The sequence below is a fragment of the Heterocephalus glaber genome, unplaced genomic scaffold, assembly GCF_053883595.1.
Source record: "Heterocephalus glaber isolate CG9 unplaced genomic scaffold, H.glaber_assembly_v1.0 deba00001498, whole genome shotgun sequence".
In the NCBI taxonomy this organism is placed as follows: Eukaryota; Metazoa; Chordata; class Mammalia; order Rodentia; family Bathyergidae; genus Heterocephalus; species Heterocephalus glaber.
Window position 1 is genome coordinate 5,919,159 of NW_028258321.1, and position 20,740 is coordinate 5,939,898.

At 48.9% G+C, this 20,740-nt stretch overlaps 1 protein-coding gene across 2 annotated transcripts; it reads left to right on the plus strand.

Annotated features, from left to right (window-relative positions):
* Positions 1 to 836: 836 nt before the first annotated feature.
* Actr1a (actin related protein 1A) lies at positions 837 to 20,388 on the plus strand. 2 transcript variants are annotated; one of them, XM_021245543.2, is made up of 11 exons: positions 837 to 1,016; positions 8,274 to 8,338; positions 12,772 to 12,947; positions 13,649 to 13,774; positions 15,115 to 15,239; positions 16,597 to 16,813; positions 17,326 to 17,418; positions 17,932 to 18,106; positions 18,208 to 18,269; positions 18,761 to 18,801; positions 18,961 to 20,388. In XM_021245543.2, exons 3-11 carry the CDS (start codon positions 12,900 to 12,902, stop codon positions 19,061 to 19,063), a joined length of 990 nt encoding a protein of 329 aa, XP_021101202.1. In that variant the 5' UTR covers positions 837 to 1,016; positions 8,274 to 8,338; positions 12,772 to 12,899; the 3' UTR covers positions 19,064 to 20,388. The 2 variants fall into 2 exon arrangements, with proteins under 2 accessions (XP_021101202.1, XP_004866502.1); XM_004866445.3 differs by having other exon boundaries at positions 12,872 to 12,947.
* The last annotated feature ends 352 nt before the right edge of the window (positions 20,389 to 20,740 follow it).

Here is a 20,740-nt window from a genome sequence, read left to right on the forward strand (position 1 = left end):
CTGCCTCGCAAGCGCAAGGTCCCGAGTTCGATCCCTGGTACCAAAACAAAACAATATTAAAAGGGTTAAGAAAAGGGGGCATAGCCGGGGCTTAGCTCAGTGGTTTCGCCGCCTGCTGCGCATGCGCAACGACCCGAGTTCGATCCCCGGTACCAAAAGGGGGGGGGGCATTGGAGCAATTCCTAAATCCTTAGTTAATGTCCCAAATGCCAATCCTTAGTGTTTATTTGTTGCAAAGTTTATACCTATCCAGGAAAGAAATGGGAAAAGTGGGAAAAGCAATGACAATGTACCGGTTTTTTACTTAAAGCGAAATTTATGCAATTTAAATTATTTTTCTTTGCTTTAGGAATATGTCCTTCCTTTGTGTGTGTTAAAATTTCCTGTTAGAATGCGAAGTGGGGGCTGGGGATTTAGCTCAGTGGTTCCGCCGCCTGCCTCGCAAGCGCAAGGATCCAAGTTCGATCCCCGGTACCAAAAAAACAAAACAAACAAACAAAAAAGAATGTGAAGTGGTAGATGTTTACTTATGTCTTATAGACCCAAATAAAAATTGTTCCAAGAGGAGAGGAGAGTGGAAGGACTGATTTATAAAATCCAAACCCAACTACGCACACTCAAGATTGCACGCTTCAGCATGTATTGCGAACCCCTTCAAAGGGACTACATATTCCGGCATGCAACACAATCATCAACTTTTGTCTCGGCTATTTAATCTGTGGGGACTACAAACCCCACGGCACTGTGCGTCGGAAAGACCTCCCGCAATCTCCTGAAGGCGGGGCCCAGTAACAGGCTGGCGCGCTCGCTCTGGCGCAAGGCATGGTGGGGATGGTAGTTCCTCCGAGGCGAGATGGGGCCGCTCCCTTGACGCCCTGCACCGGCGGCTGGAGTGCGCGTGCGCGTCGGGGGCGTTAGCGGCGGACCCGGCTGGCAGTACCTTCCTCGGAAGGAGCGATTCCTCTGCCATGGAGTCCTACGATGTGATCGCCAACCAGCCTGTTGTTATCGACAACGTGAGTTGTGTCTTTCCTATCTCCAAGGGACTTGTGCCGTCCTTTCAGAAAGGATGGCTTCCCGGGTTTCAACCTGGGCGGCCGGCTCTTTGTCACTGGCCCGGCCTGTCAGGCGGGTTCTGCTGACGCCGCCTCCCTCCTTCCCCCATCCACAGTCTTCAGGCGGGGCGGCCGACCAGCAACCGTGGGGTGGAGAACTTTAGAGTGAGTAAAGGAGACTGCTTTAGCCGAACAGGGTCCTTAGGCCCTTGACTCCAGGGCCCTTAACCGCTTAGAGCCTGGCGCCCGCCCCCTTCCCGGATTCCCATCACTTCATTGGCTGCTCTGGCTGCCCATCTTGTCCCACGACCCCTCCTCTGGGCCTTGCCGGATGAGGGCAGCATTCTGCAATTATTGGCTCAGACGCCTGTCGTTCTTCCCACCGCCAGGGTGTTTCCTCGTCTAGGGGGCGGGGCAGTCGCGAGGGCTGTGGGGATTGGCCTGGCGGACTCAGGTGGCGGGGCCGGAAGGCGAGGGTGCGCCCGCCGCCGTGGAAGGGCGGCGAGCCGGCGTGGTGGAGTGTGCCTGGGTGGGGCCCGAGAGTTGTTGCCGGACACTGCTAGAGGACTTGTTATTTCTGCAATTGTAAATTATAGTTAATGAAAGTCGAGAAGAAGGGGAAATGGCAAGGCAAACGGACGCCTAGTCGTTGCGAGTAAAATTGCCACACCTGCAGTGTTTGCCAGGCGCTCTGACACTTCAAGGACCCTTTCCCCTACGTTTCAGTTGGATGCTTACGACAAGTGCGGGACTAGTTAAGAAGTTTGATTCTCGTCTCTCAAGTGAGAAAACTGAAACGGGAAGATGTGAAGTGAGCCCAAGGTCACACAGTACTGGTGCCCTGAATGTGCTGCTTCATTCGTCCTTCCCTTTGTCTAGCACCCCACGCAGATGCACCAATAATGACAAATAGAATCTAAATACTGTTTTTATGGGGTGAGGGACAAATTGTGTTCCTTTTCTGTACTGCCTTCCAAGGTTTAGTCTCGGCGAGATCGGTCGATACTCCTTTCCGTGACCCTTCTAGGTCCATCTATTGGGCAAAACCGATAGTACCCCCTGTCCCAGGCTATCAGAGTCACTGTGTTGATCTAGTCCTTGGGACCTGGGGATATTATAAAGTTCTTTTCTTTATATCTTATTTAAGATTTAGCTCTGGTAGGGCGAGAAGAATTACTTTCCCCAGTTTCCAGGAAAGTGAAGTTTGGAAAGATTATTCAAAACACCCGTTTAGGAGCCGGGGATTTAGCTCAGTGGCTCCGCCTCACAACCACAAGGCCCCGAGTTCAATCCCCGGTACCAAAAACAAACAAACAAACAAACAAAACACCCTGTTTAGGAGTTGAGGGACCAACACTCAAGCTGAGGTCTGGTTCCAGGTTGCTCACGTTTTCAACAGAAAGGGGATTTGTTTGTTGTAAGTTTTCCTTCTCAGAGATATAGCTTCTTGCCTTTAAAAAAGGCAAGATTGCTAGGGATTTAGCTCAATGGTTCTGCCGCCTGCCTTGCAAGCACAAGGACCTGAGTTCAATCCCCGATACCAAAAATAAAAATTAAAAAATGCAAGATTGAACTCAAATGAGACACCTTATTTTTTAAGGGGTAAAGCATGTTTTATTCATCTTTTTAAAATAATTTTAAAATTTTATTAGTCCGTCTTTGAGGTGCATGACGGTTATGTCCATCGTGGCAGTGGTGCATGGATGTGACACACCTCAAGTCTCAGACACCTAATTTCTGAGAGCATTTTGTCTCCTTTCTAAATTATTAAATCCTGTGTGAAAAGATGACATTCCTTTATTTTTTATAGTATCCCTTTATCCAGACAGGACCCAGAGCCTGGCACCACAGTGTGCTCAATAAAGCATTTTCATTGGCTTGGTAGGTGAGTGACTGTATCACAGTAACAAAGATGTCCCTAAGTAAGAAAAGGATGAAATATTTTCCCTAGTTAATACCCCAGAGACTTGAGTAAGATTCTCTATTCTTGATGTTGATTTTCAGAGAACATTATTTCTATCTTTATGCAGATATGCATCCTTTATCTACTTTTTTCTTCATTGTAAAAAGAAAAAAATATATAGAGATCATTAATTTCCTGTTGTCATCAGCAGTACAGAAGGAACAGCCTGCCCATCCTGCTGATTCTTTTGCATTGTTCAGTTGTTGAGCAGGACTTGTATCTCCAGCCATTTCCTTTAATGTCACTCTAGCTAATGCCTCTTAGTTTGGCCTTTATCTTTCTCTTAGTACAGTCAGCCCTCCATATGCACACATTCTGCATCCACGGATTCAACCAATGGCGGACCAAAACTGCTTAAAGAAAGACTACATCCATTCCACACAAGTACAGAGTTGTCATTGTCCCCTACACAGTGCAGTACCACAGCAATTTACATGATATTGGGTTTTATTTATCTATTTTTTGTTATTGTTGTTGTTTTTCCTGGTACCGGGAATTGAATTTAGGACCTTGTGCATTCGAGGCAGGCGCAGTGCCACTGAGCTGAACCCCAGCCCTTTATCTATTTTGAAGTACTAAGGATTGAACCCAGGGCCTTCATGTTGACTTACATGCCTAGCCCTTTTTTTTATTTGTAGACAAGGTCTCATTAAGTTCCCCAAGCTGGGCTTGAACTTGGCAGTCTTCCTACCTCAGCCTCCCAGAAATGCTGGGATTACATGGGTATATCACCACTCCTTGCTGCCTTCCCCCATTTTGTTGTTCTTGCTGTTGTTGTTGTTGTTGTTGGGTTTTTTTGGTACCAGGGATCAAACTTGGGACCTTGCACTTGTGAGGCAGGCGTCGGAACCACTGAGCTAAATCCCCGGCCCGCTTCCCCCATTTTAAAACAATTCTTCTCATCCTGCTCTGCCACTCAGTAAACCCATTCATCAGAATTTAATGAGGGAAATGGGTGGGAGTACTTCAACAACAACAATAAAGTGATAAGCATAATCATAGACATACACAACAAGAGCAGACTGTTTATTCTGAAGCTCAAATCTGTGCTAAGATCTCAAAGGATATACTTCTGGGCTAGCGTGGCTCACCATTCTTGTCCATCATAACCCTGTCTTTGTGCCATGTGGACCTACATGCAGGGACAGTGTCCAGTAAGCTGGAAGTGGGGTCCACTGGGGTTTTTTGGGGATGTTGTGCTGCTTCAGATTCTTCAAACATAAAGAAAAATTCAAAGACATATGTCACAAGTACCCATGTAGCATATATCTACTGCCAAGTAGTTTTTTTTTTTTTGGTACCTGGGATGGAACTCCAGTCCTTGCACTTGCACAGCAGGTGGCGAAACCACTGAGCTAAATCCCTGGCCCTGGGCATATATTTTATATTTTGTAGATATGTATGTGTGTGTTCAGTATATGTGTTTTGAATAGTATAATGAACATCCACTAAACCTCACTATACCAGTTTTCAACTCCTGGCTAATTTTTTCAACTGCATTCCCACCCACTTTCCTTTCTTAAAAATATACTCAATGGGGCCGGGGATTTAGCTCAGTGGTTCTGCTGCCTCCCTCCCAAGCGCAAGGACCTGAGTTTGATCTCCAGTACCAAAAAATATATATATATGGGGGGGGGGGGTGTCAATGTACTATTATCGCTCCTAATACAATTAACATTATCATGTTAGGTGTGATGGCACACACCTGTCATCCCAGCACTGAGGAGGCTGAGGCAAGAGGATTCCAAAGAGTTCCAGGCCAGCCTGGGCCACATAGTGAGCTCAAGGCCAGCCTGAGCTACAAAGAAAGATCCTGTCCCCAAAACACAAAACAAATAAATAAAAATAAAAAGTATATTCTGGCTGAGCATGGTGGTACATGCCTATAATCCTAGCACTTAGGGGACAAAGGCAGGGAGAGTCCAAGTGTAGCCTGGAATGTATAGAAAGACATTGTCTAGGGCCAGGGACTTAGCTCAGTGGTTCCACCACCTGCCTTGCAAGCACAAGGACCCAAGTTTGGTCCCCGGTACCAAAAAAAATAAAAAGAAAGACTCTGTCTCAAAAAACAAAAACAAACAAATTTCTTCACATGACTTTGCCCAAGTAAATAACAGAATGGCAGTTTATCTGCCAGCCACACAGTATCTAGTTGTAAATACTGTTAAAGAAATGGAGCCAGGCCAGGGATTTAGCTCAATGGTTTCGCTGCCTGCTGCACAAGCGTAAGGACCTGAGTTCAATCCCTGGTACCTAAAAAAAAAAAAGAAAAAAGAAATGGAGCCGGGCATGGTGGTGCACACCTGTAATCCCAGTACTAGGAAAGCTGAGGCAAGAGGATTGCCAAAAGTTTGAGGCCAACTTGGGCTTCAGAGTGAGTTCAAGGCCAGCATGACTTATATAGAGATCCTGTCTCAAAAAAGAGATTCAAGGGCCAGGGATTTAGCTCAGTTGTTCCGGTGCCTGCCTTGCAAGCGCAAGGTCCCAAGTTCGATACCCGGTACCAAAAAAAAAAAAAAAGAGAGATTCAAGAGATGGATGTGACCCTTTCAAATGTAATGGCTTCAACAGAGGTGAGAGCTCAGCACCTCCCACTGATTTCACCACTGGCTAGCAGGTCCACTGGGAACTGCATGGACAAGCTGGGTCTGGTTCCTCTTTATTCATCACTCCCAAAGCTGCTTTTGCCTTCCCTGTGCCTCCTCTCCCTGGGGCTGCTGGCACTCCAGCTCTTCATTCATGTTCCACACTTTAAATTTCATCTGCTTCTATCCTTAGCTAGCAAGCATCTATTGAGTACCCAACAAATGCCAGATATTGTCAGTGTATGAAATCTCTGATCTCAGGGACCTTGAAATGAGAAGAAACAAAAATGGAAACCCTAAATTCTGAGAGCAAAAGGAGATGCATGCTGCCTTGTAGTACAGGTATTAGTGACAGGCTGTACGGGGATGGCAAATCTTTTAGAGACAAGAGCCTAAAACTCACTTATTTATCGCAAGTGCCAACACTGCAATTAAACCTGAATACTGAGGTTTTAGTTTAGAAGAAACAATTTATACATTAACATGTTTTGTTTTGTTTTTTGTGCCAAGGATCAAACTCAGGACCTTGGACTTGCTTGCAAGGCAGGCACGGTGCCACTGAGCTAAATCCCCGGCAACATCTTTTATCTTAAAAAAAAAACAAAACACAGTTAGCCAGCACTACGCAATGAGATATTAGGAAGTCAATCAACTTGGGCTTATTGTTCAGGAGGAAGGTGGTGACATTTGAACTGGGCCTGTTACACTCAGTTTGGGAGGGACAAAGAAGAATAAAAGAATCTGACATCTTAATCTGCCTTGTTACCCAGACTCTAGTCCTTTTGCTAGTAAACTAAAAATCAAGCATCTGGTAATCTTTTCTTATATTCAGAGATCAAAGCCAGCAGTGGTGGTACACGCCTGTATCCCAGCACTCGGGAGGCTGAAGCAGGAGGATCACCGTGAGTTTGAGGCCAGCCTGGGCTATAGTTCAAGGCCAGCTTAAACTGTATAATGAGACCCTGTTTAAAAAAAAGAAAATGAAGCATCCAGGAAAATCATCTCTTAAAAATATCCACATACGGCTGGGGATGTAGCTCAGTGGCACCTTAACTGCCTCACAAGCACAAGGTCCTAAGTTCGATCCCCAGTACCAGGAAAAAAAAAATTAAAATATCCACATCTGAAATGCTTCTTTTCTTCTCTCACCCTCTGCCTGGAGATGCAGTTAATCTGTTGGCGTCCCCACACCCCAGTGAAGGCAGTGAGCAATCACGGGAAGTGTGAGCTAATAGCTCCTGGACTTGTCTTACACTGGGCTGTTCTGCCAACGCATGCCATAGTCCCAGGGCCCTGGGCTTTGCAAGAGGAGAATTCCTCCTCCTCCCCAGTCTCCCAGCTCAGTTTACAGCTGGACCTTTTCCAGGCTCCTCGCTGTACAGCCCAGGCCAATGAGCTTGCACATTGTCTCCTGTTTTTTCTCTCTTCTGGAAGAGGTTCCTACTCCTTTTGAGAACTAGGCTGGCCCTCCTGCACCCCCATACCACTTTGCCTGTCCTCTCACCACGTCTCACTGGACCCACCCCAACCCTCTGTCTTGCCTGAAGCAAGCACCAGGATGGACAGTCTTCTGCAGCCTCTGCAGAAGAGCAGGAATCAGAGAGGCAGGGAGGGACATGGGCACGTTGCTGGAAGCCTTGGCTACTTAGCATCTCACAATGTGCTTACTGCTTGCTGTGTGGGTTCTGGAAGTATCACACTCCACCCCGGGAGACGTGTCAACAGGCAGCAGAAAAGAGTTGTGCAAGTCACACATGCAGCTGCACACCATGCTGGGCCGGAAGGGTGAGCGGTTACAGGTGTGGGGAAGAGTCGAGAAGAAAGCAATCTCAGGCCTCGACACTGTCCATCCCCAGGTTGGTATCTGTGTCTGGAGAGTTGATACTTACATTGGTTGAGCCCTGGAAGGTGGATGCTGGTTGGAAAACTTGGATTCTTTTCTAGACATCCCACTCAACTTACTAAGTATTAGAGGCCCAGAACTGTGGGTCTCCTACTGCCAGACAAGGCTTTAGGGCTTCCCTGTTCTTTACCATCAGGAGACTGTGGAGTAAAAGAATAGTAAAAAAAAGCAAAACCATAAGCCAGGTGTAGTGGTACACACGTGTAATCCCAGCACTGAAGGCTGAGCCAGGAGGATCGCTTTGGGTTTAGGGCCAGCCTCAATTTTATAGCGAGACCCTATCTCAGAAAACCAAAACAATCAGTCAGTATAACCAGTCCCACAAAGCACAGTGCTCTGCCACCGAGGCAGATGATGTGTGTTCAGCAGTCAGCTGCGAGCATGACCGTGCTGTGTTGGGGGCGCCCCTGGAAGGAGGCAGGGAGAGGCAAGGTGGAAGTTGCCCTGCTGGTGCAACGGAGAGGATCATGTGCCTTCCTCACGCCAGCCTTGTTCTTGAACTTGGTTTCTTTGATGCTCCCAGGTTCTTTTTCTTCCCTTTATTATTTAATTCCCAAAGGAAATCACGTTCAATGTGGAAAACCCACAGCCTGCAGAGAAATGCAACGCCGGGAGAGTATGCAGGGGCCACGCCGAGCACCATGCCTGTCGCATGCCCTCCCTGGGCGCGCTGTCCTTCCCAGGCTGCTGTGCACATGGGCTGTGTCGCACACAGTTCCTCCTGCCTTAGCCATAGCACTAACTTTTTTCTCTCTCTCTCTCCTCAGGGATCCGGTGTGATTAAAGCTGGTTTTGCTGGTGATCAGATCCCGAAGTACTGCTTTCCAAACTAGTAAGTCATTCCGTAGCTCATCCAGGACTTTAGGAATCTCATTCTGAGACCAGTCCTCCTCTTAGGAAGATTTCTTGCTTGGATCAGCCTTGGTGCTCCAAACAATGAACAAGTAAAGGACAGGAGGTGCGTTTGCAGTAAGCAAAGGAAACAGTTGCTACCTGGTATCATTTGTAAGGCACAGGCAATAGGCCTTGTTTTTAAAAATTTGACTGTTTGATCCCTGATACCAAAAAAAATCTAACTTTGTCTGATGCCGCAAATTTTATTATTGCTTTTTTTTTTTCGGTGCTGGGGATCAAACTTGGGACCTTGTGCTTGCGAGACAGGTGGCAGCACCACTGAGCTAAATCCCCAGTCCTTATCGTTGCTTTTTTTCCTCACTTTTAAATTATTCATTTATTCACTTACTTATTTAGTGGTACTGGGGATTAAAACTAGGAACACTCTGCCACTGAGCTACATCCCTAGCCCTTTTTAAAAATTTTTATTTTGCGCAAGGTGTGGTGGCGCACACCTGTGATCCCAGCTCAGGAGGCCAAGGCAGGAAGATCAATAAGAGTTCAAGGCCAAAAGACCCGAGTTCGATCCCCGGTATGAAAACAAAAAGAGTTCAAAGCCAGCTTGGACTACATAGGAGACCCTGGCTCAAAAAACAAAACAAAAAGGGCCGGGGATTTAGCTCAGTGGTTCTGCTGCCTGCCCCGCAAGTACAAGCACCTGAGTTTGATTCCCGGTACCAAAAAACAAATTTTTTTTTTTTTTTTTTTTGCTTAAATTCTTTTATCGGTACATTTTAGATATGTAATACATTTACATTTATCATTGGGTGCTTGTACCTATACATGATGTATCTTGGTTCTTATTTTTTCCCCATTCCCTGTCTTCCCTTCACCCCCTCCACCCTTCCCTATTTACAAACACTTTATTTCCATTTTTTCCTTTTCATTTTTTGGTACCGGGGATCGAACTCAGATTCTTGTGCTTGCAAGGCAGGCGGCGGAACAACTGACCTAAATCTCTGGCCCCATTTTTCCTTTTCTCATAATTTTTCCTTTCCCTTCTTTCCTTTCCCCTTCCCCTCCCACCACCCCTACCCCTTTGGACCTTTTCTACCTATTTCAAATTATCAATTATTCGTTTTAATCATTTTAATCCTTATTTACACTTTCAGTTTCTCACACCAGAGAAACTTTGGTATTTACACGTGTGTCCTGTTTATTTCACTTAAGATTATGGCCTCAATATGCATCCATTTAGCTATAAATATCTCTAATTTCTCATTCTTTATGGCTGAGTAGTACTCCATTTTATTTAAAAACCACATCTTTATCCAGTTTCCAGTTGATGGGCACTTGGGCTGTTTCCAAGCATTAGCTATTACAGACTGTGTCGCTATGAACATGGGTGCACATATATCGCTGTGATATGATGCTTTTAATTCTTGAAGGAAGATACCCAGCAGGGGAATGAATACCTAGGTCAAATGGGACCTCTAGTCCTAGTTCTTTGAGGTATCTCCATACTGATTTCCACAGTGGTTGCACCAGTTTGCACTCCCACCAACAATGGAGAAGGGTTCCTTTCTCCCCACAGCCTGACAACATTTGTTATTGGTTGATTTCTTGATAGCAGCCATTCTTTCTGGGGTGAAGTGGAATCTCAGTGTTGTTTTCATCTGCATCTCTCAAATGACCAGTGATGTTGAACATTTTTTCATATGTTTATTTGCTGCTTTTACTTCTTTGTCAGAAATGTCTGTTCATTTCAGATGGCCATTTTTGAATTGGGTCTTTGAATTTGGGGGTTCTGATTTTTTTCAGTTCTTTATATATTCTAGATAGTAGTCCTGTATCTGAGGTACAGCTGCTAAAAATTTTTTCCTACATTGTACGTTGTCTCTTAGCTCTGTTGGTGGTTTCTCTTGCAGGGCAGAAGCTTCTTTTTTTTTTTAGAAGCTTTTTAATAGGATGAGATACCAGTTGTTGATTCTTTGTGTTGATTCCTGTGCTATTGAGGTTTTGTTCCTATGCCAATGTTTTCAAGAGTTCTACCTAACTTATCTTCCAGCAAGTTTAGTGTTTCTGTTTTAATATTTAGATCTTTAATCCACTTTGATCTTAGTTTAAGGCATGGTGATAGATAGGGGTCTAGTTTTAATCTTCAGCAGGTTGAAATCCAGTTTTTCCAACACCATTTATTAAAGAGGCTATCTTTCATCCAGTGAGGGTATTTGGCTCCTTTGTCAAAGATGAGGTGGCTGAGTATGTCTGGAGTTGTTTCTACATCTTCTAATCTATTCCACTGGTCCTCGGTTCTGTTTCTTTGCCAGTACCATACTGTTTTTATCACAGGAGCTTTGTAGTATAGTTTCAAGTTGGAGATTGTGATACCCACTGCCATGTCTCTGTTGCCTAGAATTGCTTTTGCTATTCTAGGTCTCTTCTGGTTCCAAATGAATTTCTGGGTTGTTTTCTCTAACTCTATGCAGTATATTGTTGGGATTTCAGTCAGCATTGCATTAAATCTATATAGCTGTTTTGGAAGTATGGCCATTTTCACTATATTGCTTCTTCCTACCCAGGAACAAGGGATGTCTTTCCATTTTCTTATATCCTCCTTGATCTTTTTTTTCAGAGTGCTGTAGTTTTCAGTGTAGAGGTCTTTTGCATCCTTTGTTAGATTGATTCCTAGATATATCCTTTTTTCGGATGCTATTGTAAAAGGAATTGTTTCCCTAACTTCTCTCTCAGTGAGTCTGTTATTTGTGAACAAGAAGGCTATTGTTTTTTGAGGGTTGACCCTGTATCCAGCTACTCTGCTGAATCTGTCAATTAAGTCTAGAAGTCTTTTGGCAGAGTTTTTTGGGTCTTCTATGTAAAGTGGCATATCATCAGCAAATAATGACAGCTTAATTTCTTCCTTTCCTATTTTTATTCCTTTTATTTCTTTCTCTTTTCTAATTGCTGAGGCTAATGTTTCTATAACTATATTGAACAGGAGTGGTGATAGTGGGCATCCTTGTCTTGTTCCTGATTTTACTGTGAAAGAAAAAAAAATTATTTTGAGACAGGGTCTAGCTAAGTTGCCTGAGCTGGCCTCAAACTTGGGATCCTCCTGGGCCAGGGATTTAGCTCAGTGGTTCCACAACCTGCCTCGGAAGCACACGGTCCTGAGTGCAGTCCCCAGTACCAAAAAAACCAAAAAACTTGGGATCCTCCTGCCTCAGCCTTCCAAGTAACTGGGATTACAGGCATGTACCACTAGTTTACTATTTTTTTTGTTTTGTTTTTGGTACTGGGGATCAAACTTGGGACCTTGTGCTTGTGAGGCAGGCAGTGGAACCACTGAGCTAAATCCCCAGACCCACCTTTTTCACTATTTTTATTTTTTGAGACAGAGTTTTACTGTGTTGCCCAGGTCTCAAATTTCTGGGCTCAAGCAGTCCTCTTGCCTCAGCCTCTCATGTAACTCTGACTACAGGCATGTGCCACTGAGCCTGGCTAGAAGCCTTCTTTTTAAAATTCTCCTATCACCCAGGATGGGGTTTAATATTAAACCATATCTGCCATTAAACTCATTCCTATCTCAGTGAGAATGAGTTTCTTGGAGCTTTCCTCCTGAGGCAGAGACTCCAAGCAGGAGATGGCAGCCTCACTTAGTCCATCCCCTGGCAAGGGGACTGAGGAGTCCAATGGGTGTTTTAGGGTCTCAACCTCAGGACCGTGCACTTGCCAGGCAGGCGCGCTGCCACTGAGCTAATCCCCCACCCCTCTTGGTGTTTGTTGGTTGGTTGGTTGGTTTTTATGTTGGGGATGGAACCCAGGGCCTTATACATGCTAGACAAATGCTATACCACTGAGCTACATCTCAGCCCCTTAAAAAGTTTGAGTTAACCATTTAAAAATTCTTGGCTGGGCTGGAGATTTAGCTCAGTGGTTCCACAGCCTGCTGCACAAGCGCAAGGACCTGAGTTTGATCCCCGGTACCAAAAAAAGAAAAAGAGAAAGATCTCAAGATCTCCCTCATCCTTTCTGCTATGTAAGATGTAGGGAGAATGAAAACTATGACTTCGAAAGTTTAACCAACTAAAAATTCTTGGCTGGGCATGGTGGCAGACTCCTGAAACCCCAGCACTTGGAAGGCTAAGGTAGGAGCATCCTGAGTTTGAAGCTAGTCTGGGCTGCATAGCAAGTTCAAGGTTGACCCGGACTATATAACGAGAGCCAGTCTCCAAAAAAAAAGAAAAGAAAGTTCTTGTTTTCTTATCTTTTCAGTCTGCATACACATTGGAGAAAGAGAAGAATTGAATCCTCTAAAAATTGTTCCAGTAATTTATAAAATATGATGTAATATATAAATAAGACATGTTCTTTGTAGAAAATAAAGAATAAGGAAGAAAAATCAAAATCAACTGTAACCTTACTCCTCAGAGATGAGCCCAGCAGAAGCTGGATACGTATGCATCTGTATTATATTCTTCCTGTGTCGGTCCTGAAATGACACTGGTATTCCTCCCTGCCGTCTCTCCAGTGTGGGCAGACCCAAGCACGTCCGAGTCATGGCAGGAGCCCTCGAAGGAGACATCTTCATTGGCCCCAAAGCTGAGGTAATCCCCAGAGCTACAGAAAAACTGCAGACCAGCATTATCCACGGGAGAAGTATCCTAGTAGTTGCATGTTAGCCTTGAACAAAATGAGTGGTTTTCTCTCAAAAGCTCCCTTTTGGTCCTTTCATCCTTGGCATGGGCAGTTTATTTCTCCCAAGAGCAGCCTCTGGTATTAAAGAAAAAAAAATAGCAAAAACCCCACTTTGGGAAGCAGAGACCAAAAGAACAAAGCATTTGCCTTTCTTCTGTAGCCTGTCACTGCCTTGCCAGCGATCCAGTTGATGGGCTTGGTTTCTTTTTGGCCAAAGGGATTCAAAGTGAAGATCCTGGCTGGGCACCCCCATGCCATGTTAATTCGCACACTTGTGGCAGAGCCCCAGGCAGCCTCCAACTTTGGCTTCAGGTGCTGATGCCAGAGGTGAGAGCCAGGAGATGTGTCCTGGAACCAAGCAGCAGAGAGTGCCTCCTGTCCCTGCCCTCAGGTCCTCAGGCCCACCGAAATGCGGTTGCCCTGCTTTGCAGCTCCTTGGTTAGCAAGGGTGGTGTGCAACACAGCCTAAAGACCTGGAGCATGGGTGCCCACCCTTAGCCTGGGCATGGGCTGCAGGGAGGGAGCTCAGGCCAAGGCGCCTGTGGAAGTGATTCAGCTTGCCCGGCTCAGGTCCCCTGCCTGCTGCTCCAAGTCCTGCCCTCTGCCGTAGGAGCATCGAGGGCTGCTGTCCATCCGCTACCCTATGGAGCACGGCATCGTCAAGGACTGGAACGACATGGAGCGCATCTGGCAGTATGTCTACTCCAAGGACCAGCTGCAGACTTTCTCAGAGGAGGTGAGCCTTCCCCTCCAGGGTGCCCTACCCCAGAGACAAGGAGGACAATGAAACTGGCAAGAGTGTTCGAGTCTGACTGTGTACCAGGCATCAGGCCAAACGCTTTTCAGACATGTTCATGCATGTGTAATGACACACAGAACACCCGCCACACAGTCAGGGACATTCATGTGTGCTGACACATAGAATGATAAATCACAGGTCGGTGCCAGGGACAGCTTGCTACCCTGTAGCTCACACCTGGTGGCCCAATACACTCCAGCCCATGCACACTCCAACTCCAACATAAACACACACACACCATGTGAATGTGGCCTAAGGAGAGCATGACACCCATGTAGAGACCCACATAACAAGCCGCATCGCTCACAGCATGAGCAAACCACACAAGGACTCACAGTAGCCCTGGGGCACCCTCACACTGTTAAGAGCACCACGACAGCCGGGCATGGTGGTGCCCACCTGTAGTCCCAGACTCAGGAAGCTGAGGCAGGAGGATCACCGTGAGTTCGAGGCCAGCCTGGACTACATAGTGAGACCCTATTGCCCCCCCCACCAAAAAAAATCAATGTTAAAATTTAATTTTCTGAGGGCAGAGATTTAGCTCAGTGGTATTGCACCTGCTTTATACACAAGGTCCTGAGTTCACTCCATGGTACCAAAAACAAAACAACAAAAAATTTAATTTTCTGTTTTACAGTACAGATTTTTATGCTGTGTTTTGTTTTGTTTTGTTTTGTTTTGTGGTAACGGGGATCAAACTCAGGACCTTCCGCTTACAAGACAGGTGTGGTGCCACTGAGCTAAATCCCCGGCCCTTTATGCTGTTACTTTATCATAATTCAGAATTTAGAGTTAAACAAAATCTTTTCCTTTTTTTAGAGCTAGGGATTGAACACAGGGCCTGTACACTGAGTTATACCCCCAGACCTTTTTTAATTTTTGACTTAGAGACAGAGTCTTACTAAGTCACTGAATTGCCCAGGCTGGACTCGAACTTGGAAAGCTCCTGCCTTGAGCTGTCATAGTCCTAGGGTTACAAGCATGCGTCACCGTGCCTAGCTATCAAGTCCTCTTGACATTGAGAGACACACAGTAGGGACTGGAACAGTAAGAGGAGTCAGGGTGAGGTGAGGACAGAGTGAGGCTCTAGAGAGACATGAATTTGGGAAGTGGAGAAACCAACTTGGCCAGGGGATGACAGGCTTAGCTTGCCTTTTCGAGAGGGAGTCTGACAAAGTTCCATGGGCTCCCCAACCATCAAGAAGGGGCCTCTCCATGCTCCTGGTGGTGGTGGAAATCTGGCTTTCTCCGACTGCCTCCTGGGTCCTGTTCTCCAGCATCCTGTGCTCCTGACTGAGGCGCCTTTAAACCCACGGAAAAATCGAGAACGGGCTGCCGAAGTTTTCTTCGAGACCTTCAATGTGCCGGCCCTTTTCATCTCCATGCAAGCTGTGCTCAGCCTGTGAGTAGCAGCCTGGCCGGCTGGCCAGGCCTTACAGGCAGAGCTGTCCTTGGGCACAATTGAGGCTGCCTCTCCTTCGGGCCCTTCCGAGTAGGTGAAGCCCCACCCAGCCCTGCTGAGAAGGGCTAAAGATGATGGGAGAGGGAGACAGACTGTTGGAACTGGATACAGGGGCTTCTAGGCTGGAAGTAACAGAGAAGCAGTGGGTGAGACTTGACTGTCCAGTCCTGGGACTCTCTGGGTTTGTGCACTGGGCCTGCGGAGAAGGCCAGCTGCTTGCCTCCTGAAGCCCTGAACATACCCCAGCATTCCTCCAGCCCCTGCTCGGTGCCAAGTGCTCTGCCAGGCCTCTGCTCCAGCTCCAGCTGTGGTCAGACACCACCACGGCCCCTGCTCCTATTCCCTGTCATTCCTGTCTTACTCTGTACCCTGCCTCACAGCTGCCTGTCTGCTGCAGAGATGGTGCACTGGACTGGTTGGGTTCCACTGAAAATGTGTGAGCCAGCACTTAAAAATTAGTTTTCTTATCAAAATTTCAATTGCTGGCTTCTCTGGAAAAATGGGAAAAGTGGTAATGCAAGGCCTACATTCCCGTAGGGCAAAAACCAGCTGGAACTGCTAGCAGCTGCCATAACAGACGGTTTGCAAGCTGGCTTCACCACAGTCCACTCCATTCCCTGCTGTCCTCTCAGCACTGATGCAGAGTGCCCACTGCTGTCTATCAAACATTTGCTGACGTTTTGCCCTCATACCAGAAATATATATGAGGCCCAGGCGTGTAGTTCAGTGGCACAGCACCTGCCTGGCAAGCAAGGCCCTGAGTTCAATATCTGGAACCGAAAATAAAAAAAAGAAATATATATGAGAAGGCCAGGATGGGTGGTAATCCCAGCACTTGGGGGTCCGAGGCCAGCCTGGACCCTGTTGCAAAAAAAACCCCTGAGAAAAAATATATGAGAGGAAACTAAAGGCAGACCTGGAAGGCCATGTGAAGGGAAAAGTAGGTCTTTATGGAAGTGAAAATTACATTAGTCTCATTTTCCTTCACCTATTTCCTTGTCTTCCTGGGCCCTGTAGGTGTTTTAAGTTTTTCCTCTTGTCTGGAAAGTTAAAACTGCCTCTGAGGCAGGGTCCCGGGAGCAGCCTCCTCTGACTGGAAGGCTTGCTTGGTGGGCAGTTGGGGGTGGGGTCTCTCAGCAGCTCTGTGGGGTGTTTCAGGGCTTCACAGTGTGCAGTCCACACTAGGCACGGGAGGACGGCAGGCCCAGGCTTCAGTGTAGCAGGTGCTGAGCCTAGGGAGGAGTGGGTTTCTTCCTGGAGTGAGGAGGCAGATCAATGACGGCCCCTCTTTGCTCAGCTATGCCACAGGCAGGACCACAGGTGTGGTGCTGGATTCTGGGGATGGCGTCACCCATGCTGTGCCCATTTACGAGGGCTTCGCCATGCCTCACTCCATCATGCGCATTGACATCGCTGGCCGAGATGTCTCTCGCTTCCTTCGCCTCTATCTGCGCAAGGAGGGCTACGATTTCCACTCGTCCTCCGAATTTGAGATTGTCAAGGCCATAAAAGAAGTGAGTGCTGCCCCACGTACCCAGGGGTGGGGACCTGTGAGTGAAAATGGGTGCAGCTCCTCCCTGGGGTTCCGGGTCAGCCTGGCCTCTGGCCCGCCCATGGTCAGTCGCCTTCCAGAGTGCTACCCTGTTTGGGGGAGCAGCTGCTTCTACTCCCTAACCTGGGGGACAGGGTGCTGGTACTGAGGAAACAGAACTGTCCTGTTACTCAGGGCTGGTCACAGGGATCAAGCACCATAGGGGTAGTGGAGGAGAAAGATGTCTGGGCCTGGGCTAAATCAGACTGTGGTCTCAGACCACAGAGGCGAGGTCCAGATGTGCCCACTGGGAAGGTGGGGAAGGTAAGCAGTCATGCCCCAGGTGCCTCCTGGTGTGGGCCGGGAGAGGGACCTCCCTGCTCCTGCTTGGACTGCAGCTCTGCTGACCTGGGCACAGTCTCGGTGATGGGCAGCCTTCTGCAGCACACCTCTTCCCTGGGGCTCTGGTGCTGACTTGTCTGCTTGGTTCTGCAGAGAGCCTGCTACCTGTCCATAAACCCCCAGAAGGACGAGACGCTGGAGACAGAGAAGGCTCAGTACTACCTGCCTGATGGCAGCACCATCGAGGTAGGGGCTATACTGCTCCCTTTCCCCTCAGGCCCGTCAAAGCCCTGGGCTGGACAGGACTCCCCAGTGGTGCTCTGGAGCAGCGTGCATGGCTCCAGTCCAGCAGAGGAGCGGGATCTCTGTTCCTCTGTGGAGGAGAGGAGCGGCCAGGGCAGTGTCCCAGATCAGGATGGATTAGGAAGTGGGATGGTTTGTGCTGTCTGTAACTACTGCCAGCACGGTATGAGGTGAGTTGCCACTACCTAGAAGTCCCTCTGATAGGAAGAAATTTCCACAAGTGGATGAATCCATATAATAATGCCAAAGGTCAGGCAAAGTCTCCCAGGAGTGCTCCTTGTTCCTTTTACCTATTTGTTCCCAAAAGTCCCGTATTTGTTCCTGTGGCCCTTGACACACGGCCTGTCTTGAGCGTGGTCTTCAGTAGCCATCTGCGTGCTATAGATGAGCAGAGAAGGCTCTTCCGTTCACGCCTGCAAAGGGACCTCAGTGCCAGCCCCAGCATTCACTCTGCAGATCGGACCTTCCCGCTTTCGGGCCCCGGAGCTGCTGTTCAGGCCAGACTTGATCGGTGAGGAGAGTGAGGGCATCCATGAGGTCCTGGTGTTCGCCATCCAGAAGTCTGATATGGACCTGCGGCGCACCCTGTTCTCCAACATTGTCCTCTCAGGAGGCTCCACCCTGTTCAAAGGTTGGTCTTCGCTCTGGAGCCTTTCTGAGAACCAGTCCCAATCGAGCATGGCCCAGGTACCCTGAGAACTGACTTGAGAATCTCCTTTTCTGCACATTCAGGTTTTGGTGACAGGCTCCTCAGTGAAGTGAAGAAACTGGCTCCCAAAGACGTGAAGATCAGGGTAGGGGCACAGCAGGAGCTGGCGGGTGGGGCTGGGCTTCCTTCTGGCCCTGCCGAGCTCTGTGGGCAGCCAGGTTCTGCAGCCCAGGGGCTCCCAGTCTGCAACTGACCCTGAGGTCTAGGCCGACCAGGGAGGCCTCCTTTTTACTCAGAAGGAAGGCAGTTTCGGGACCCTGATGAGGCAGTACCAGGCTGAGGGCACTACCTGTGGGCTTCAGTTGGCTGCAGACTGACTGTGCTGCTCTGTGCCCCTGCCCTGTAACAGTCCAGCATCTGAGTGTCTCCCAAGACAACCGGCTGCCTGCAGGCAGGCAGGATCCTCAATGAAGGTGTGCAGTTACGTGTGTCCCTGCAGTACCTCCAGAGGGAGCGGGGCGCAGCAGGAGCAGAGCTGGTTGTGTGGAATGCACCCCCGGCCCTGGGGCAAGACAGGCGGGGCCGGGCGGGGCGGGGAGGCGGTGCTCAGCATCCACTTCCCATCCACCTTTGCAGATATCTGCGCCACAGGAGAGACTGTATTCCACGTGGATTGGGTGAGTAGCTCTTGCGGGAATGAGCAGAACTGGAAGCAAAGGCACCGACTGCCCTCATCGCGGTGCCTTGACAGAAAGGCCCCAATCTGGTTTGCCCCGGGGACTGACCGACTCCAGGCTTCACCCTTTCACACTGCTCCTTTGGATCCTTCCACCCAGGGGCTCGATCCTTGCCTCGCTGGACACCTTTAAGAAGATGTGGGTCTCCAAGAAGGAATATGAGGAAGATGGTGCCCGCTCCATCCACAGGAAAACCTTCTAATGTGGAGATGTCATCTTCACCTCTCTGAAGTTAACTCCACTTTAAACTCGCTTTCTTGAGTCGAACGATTGTGAGGAACTGCCTGTGTGTGCGTGTGTGGGCGTATGAGTGTGCACAGATGCGAGTGCGTGTGGCCCGAGGACCTCTGGGCCCAGAAAGGACGATGCTTCCCCGCGACGGCGACAGCCGAGGCCTGGGCTTGACCACCAACGGGCCCCGGCAGGGAAGAATGCCGCAGAGGCCCGCTCCTCCCTCAGCGGACCTGCACCTGGCTGTGTGGGACTCAGCACTGCCGTGGGGAGACGCTCCTGCCCTCCCCCAGGGTGCCCAGGGCCTGAGCTGCTGCCTGCCCTTGGCGCCCTCCTGCTGTCCTTGCCTCCTCCAGTGGACCATGGACTGGGGTTGGGGTGAAGTTCTGTCTGGCCTGCTTGTCTGTCAGTCGTGAGAGGCCGTGAAAGGACTTTGGGGTGGCACGGTGCCCTCACATCCACTCGGGCCCGGGACCTCCCTGGGCATTCGCAGTGGGCATTCGTGCCACCTGTGATTGGCTGCAGAGGTAATGCCCCAAGCCCAGTCCATCCCGGGGCCTCAGAGCTTAGGAGACCTTCCCGGCCCTGGTAGTTCGCTTCTCATCCATCCTTGTTTCAGTGCCACCCTAACAGGTTTATTTATTGAAGTATTTGTTCAGTGAGGAGACTGGGGGCCCGGGGCTCCCGCCTTCTGCCTGCCAGCCACCATGTCACACTGATGTTTACAGGGTAGCATCCAGGGCCTGCACTCCCTGCTGACATGAACTGACCATATCCACCTCTTTCCTTCTGCCGCCTCCACTCGCTCGCTGCCCTGGAACCAACAGGCTGGCTGCTGGTTGAATTTTCTGAGACAGGACATAGAATCACTCTGGCAGAGCCCTGGCAGGGGAGGGCTACTGGGGATCCAGTCCTTTGCACTGGAGAAAGCTGCAGTTTACCAAGTTGCTTTTTGCCATTCTTCGTGACCTGGGCAGCAGGTGAAGAGGCAGGAAGGCCCCAGAGTGAGCACGAGCCACTGCTGGCTTCAGTCCTGGTCCCAGAAAGCAGTTCAGTGACGCCAGGCCCCCCCAGTCCAGCCCCAGGCAGTGTTCTTTCCCAGCCGTCCTGTGACCAAAGGCCCCTGCAGCTGAGAGTCAAAGCAGGTGTGTGTGAAAGCAGTGTGGCAACTGCAGACTGCAGAGCACTTAAACAGCTCACCTCCTTAGCCCAGGCCTGTCCCTCGAGCAGCCTCGCGCAAACCGTGTTGCCTGGTGGGGCCCAGTGTACTTAAATAAAGGTGTTCCGATAGACGCACATGCGCGGGGCCTGTGTCTGGGCAGTGCGTGGCAGGGGCCTGCGAGGTGCCGCCCCCCTGCTCTGTCCCGGGGGGCACTGTTACCAGCCAGGCCAGGCCTGAGCACCAGGCTGGTGGGTGGGTAGAGAGCTGCCGGCATTCACACCAAACCCAGGCCAAAAGCCTAGGGTCTGACTCAGACACGCCTGAGAGGAAGACTGCTGACAGGAGCAGCTCCTGCCTTCTTGGAAGTAAGCGTTCCTCAAAACTGTGATGTAATGTGGACTTGAGAAGCTGAAGCAGGAGGGTTGCTATGAGTTTGATGCCACCCTGTGCTCCATAGCGAGAACTTGTCTCAAAAGAAAAGAAAAA

Excerpts from the sequence above, each read along its gene's own strand:
- Actr1a (XM_004866445.3), top strand. The coding sequence starts at position 969 with ATGGAGTCCTACGATGTGATCGCCAACCAGCCTGTTGTTATCGACAAC. Across the intron at positions 18,107-18,207 it reads AGGCTCCACCCTGTTCAAAG|GTTTTGGTGACAGGCTCCTC; the intron begins GTTGGTCTTCGC and ends CTGCACATTCAG. Across the intron at positions 18,802-18,960 it reads CTGTATTCCACGTGGATTGG|GGGCTCGATCCTTGCCTCGC; the intron begins GTGAGTAGCTCT and ends CCTTCCACCCAG.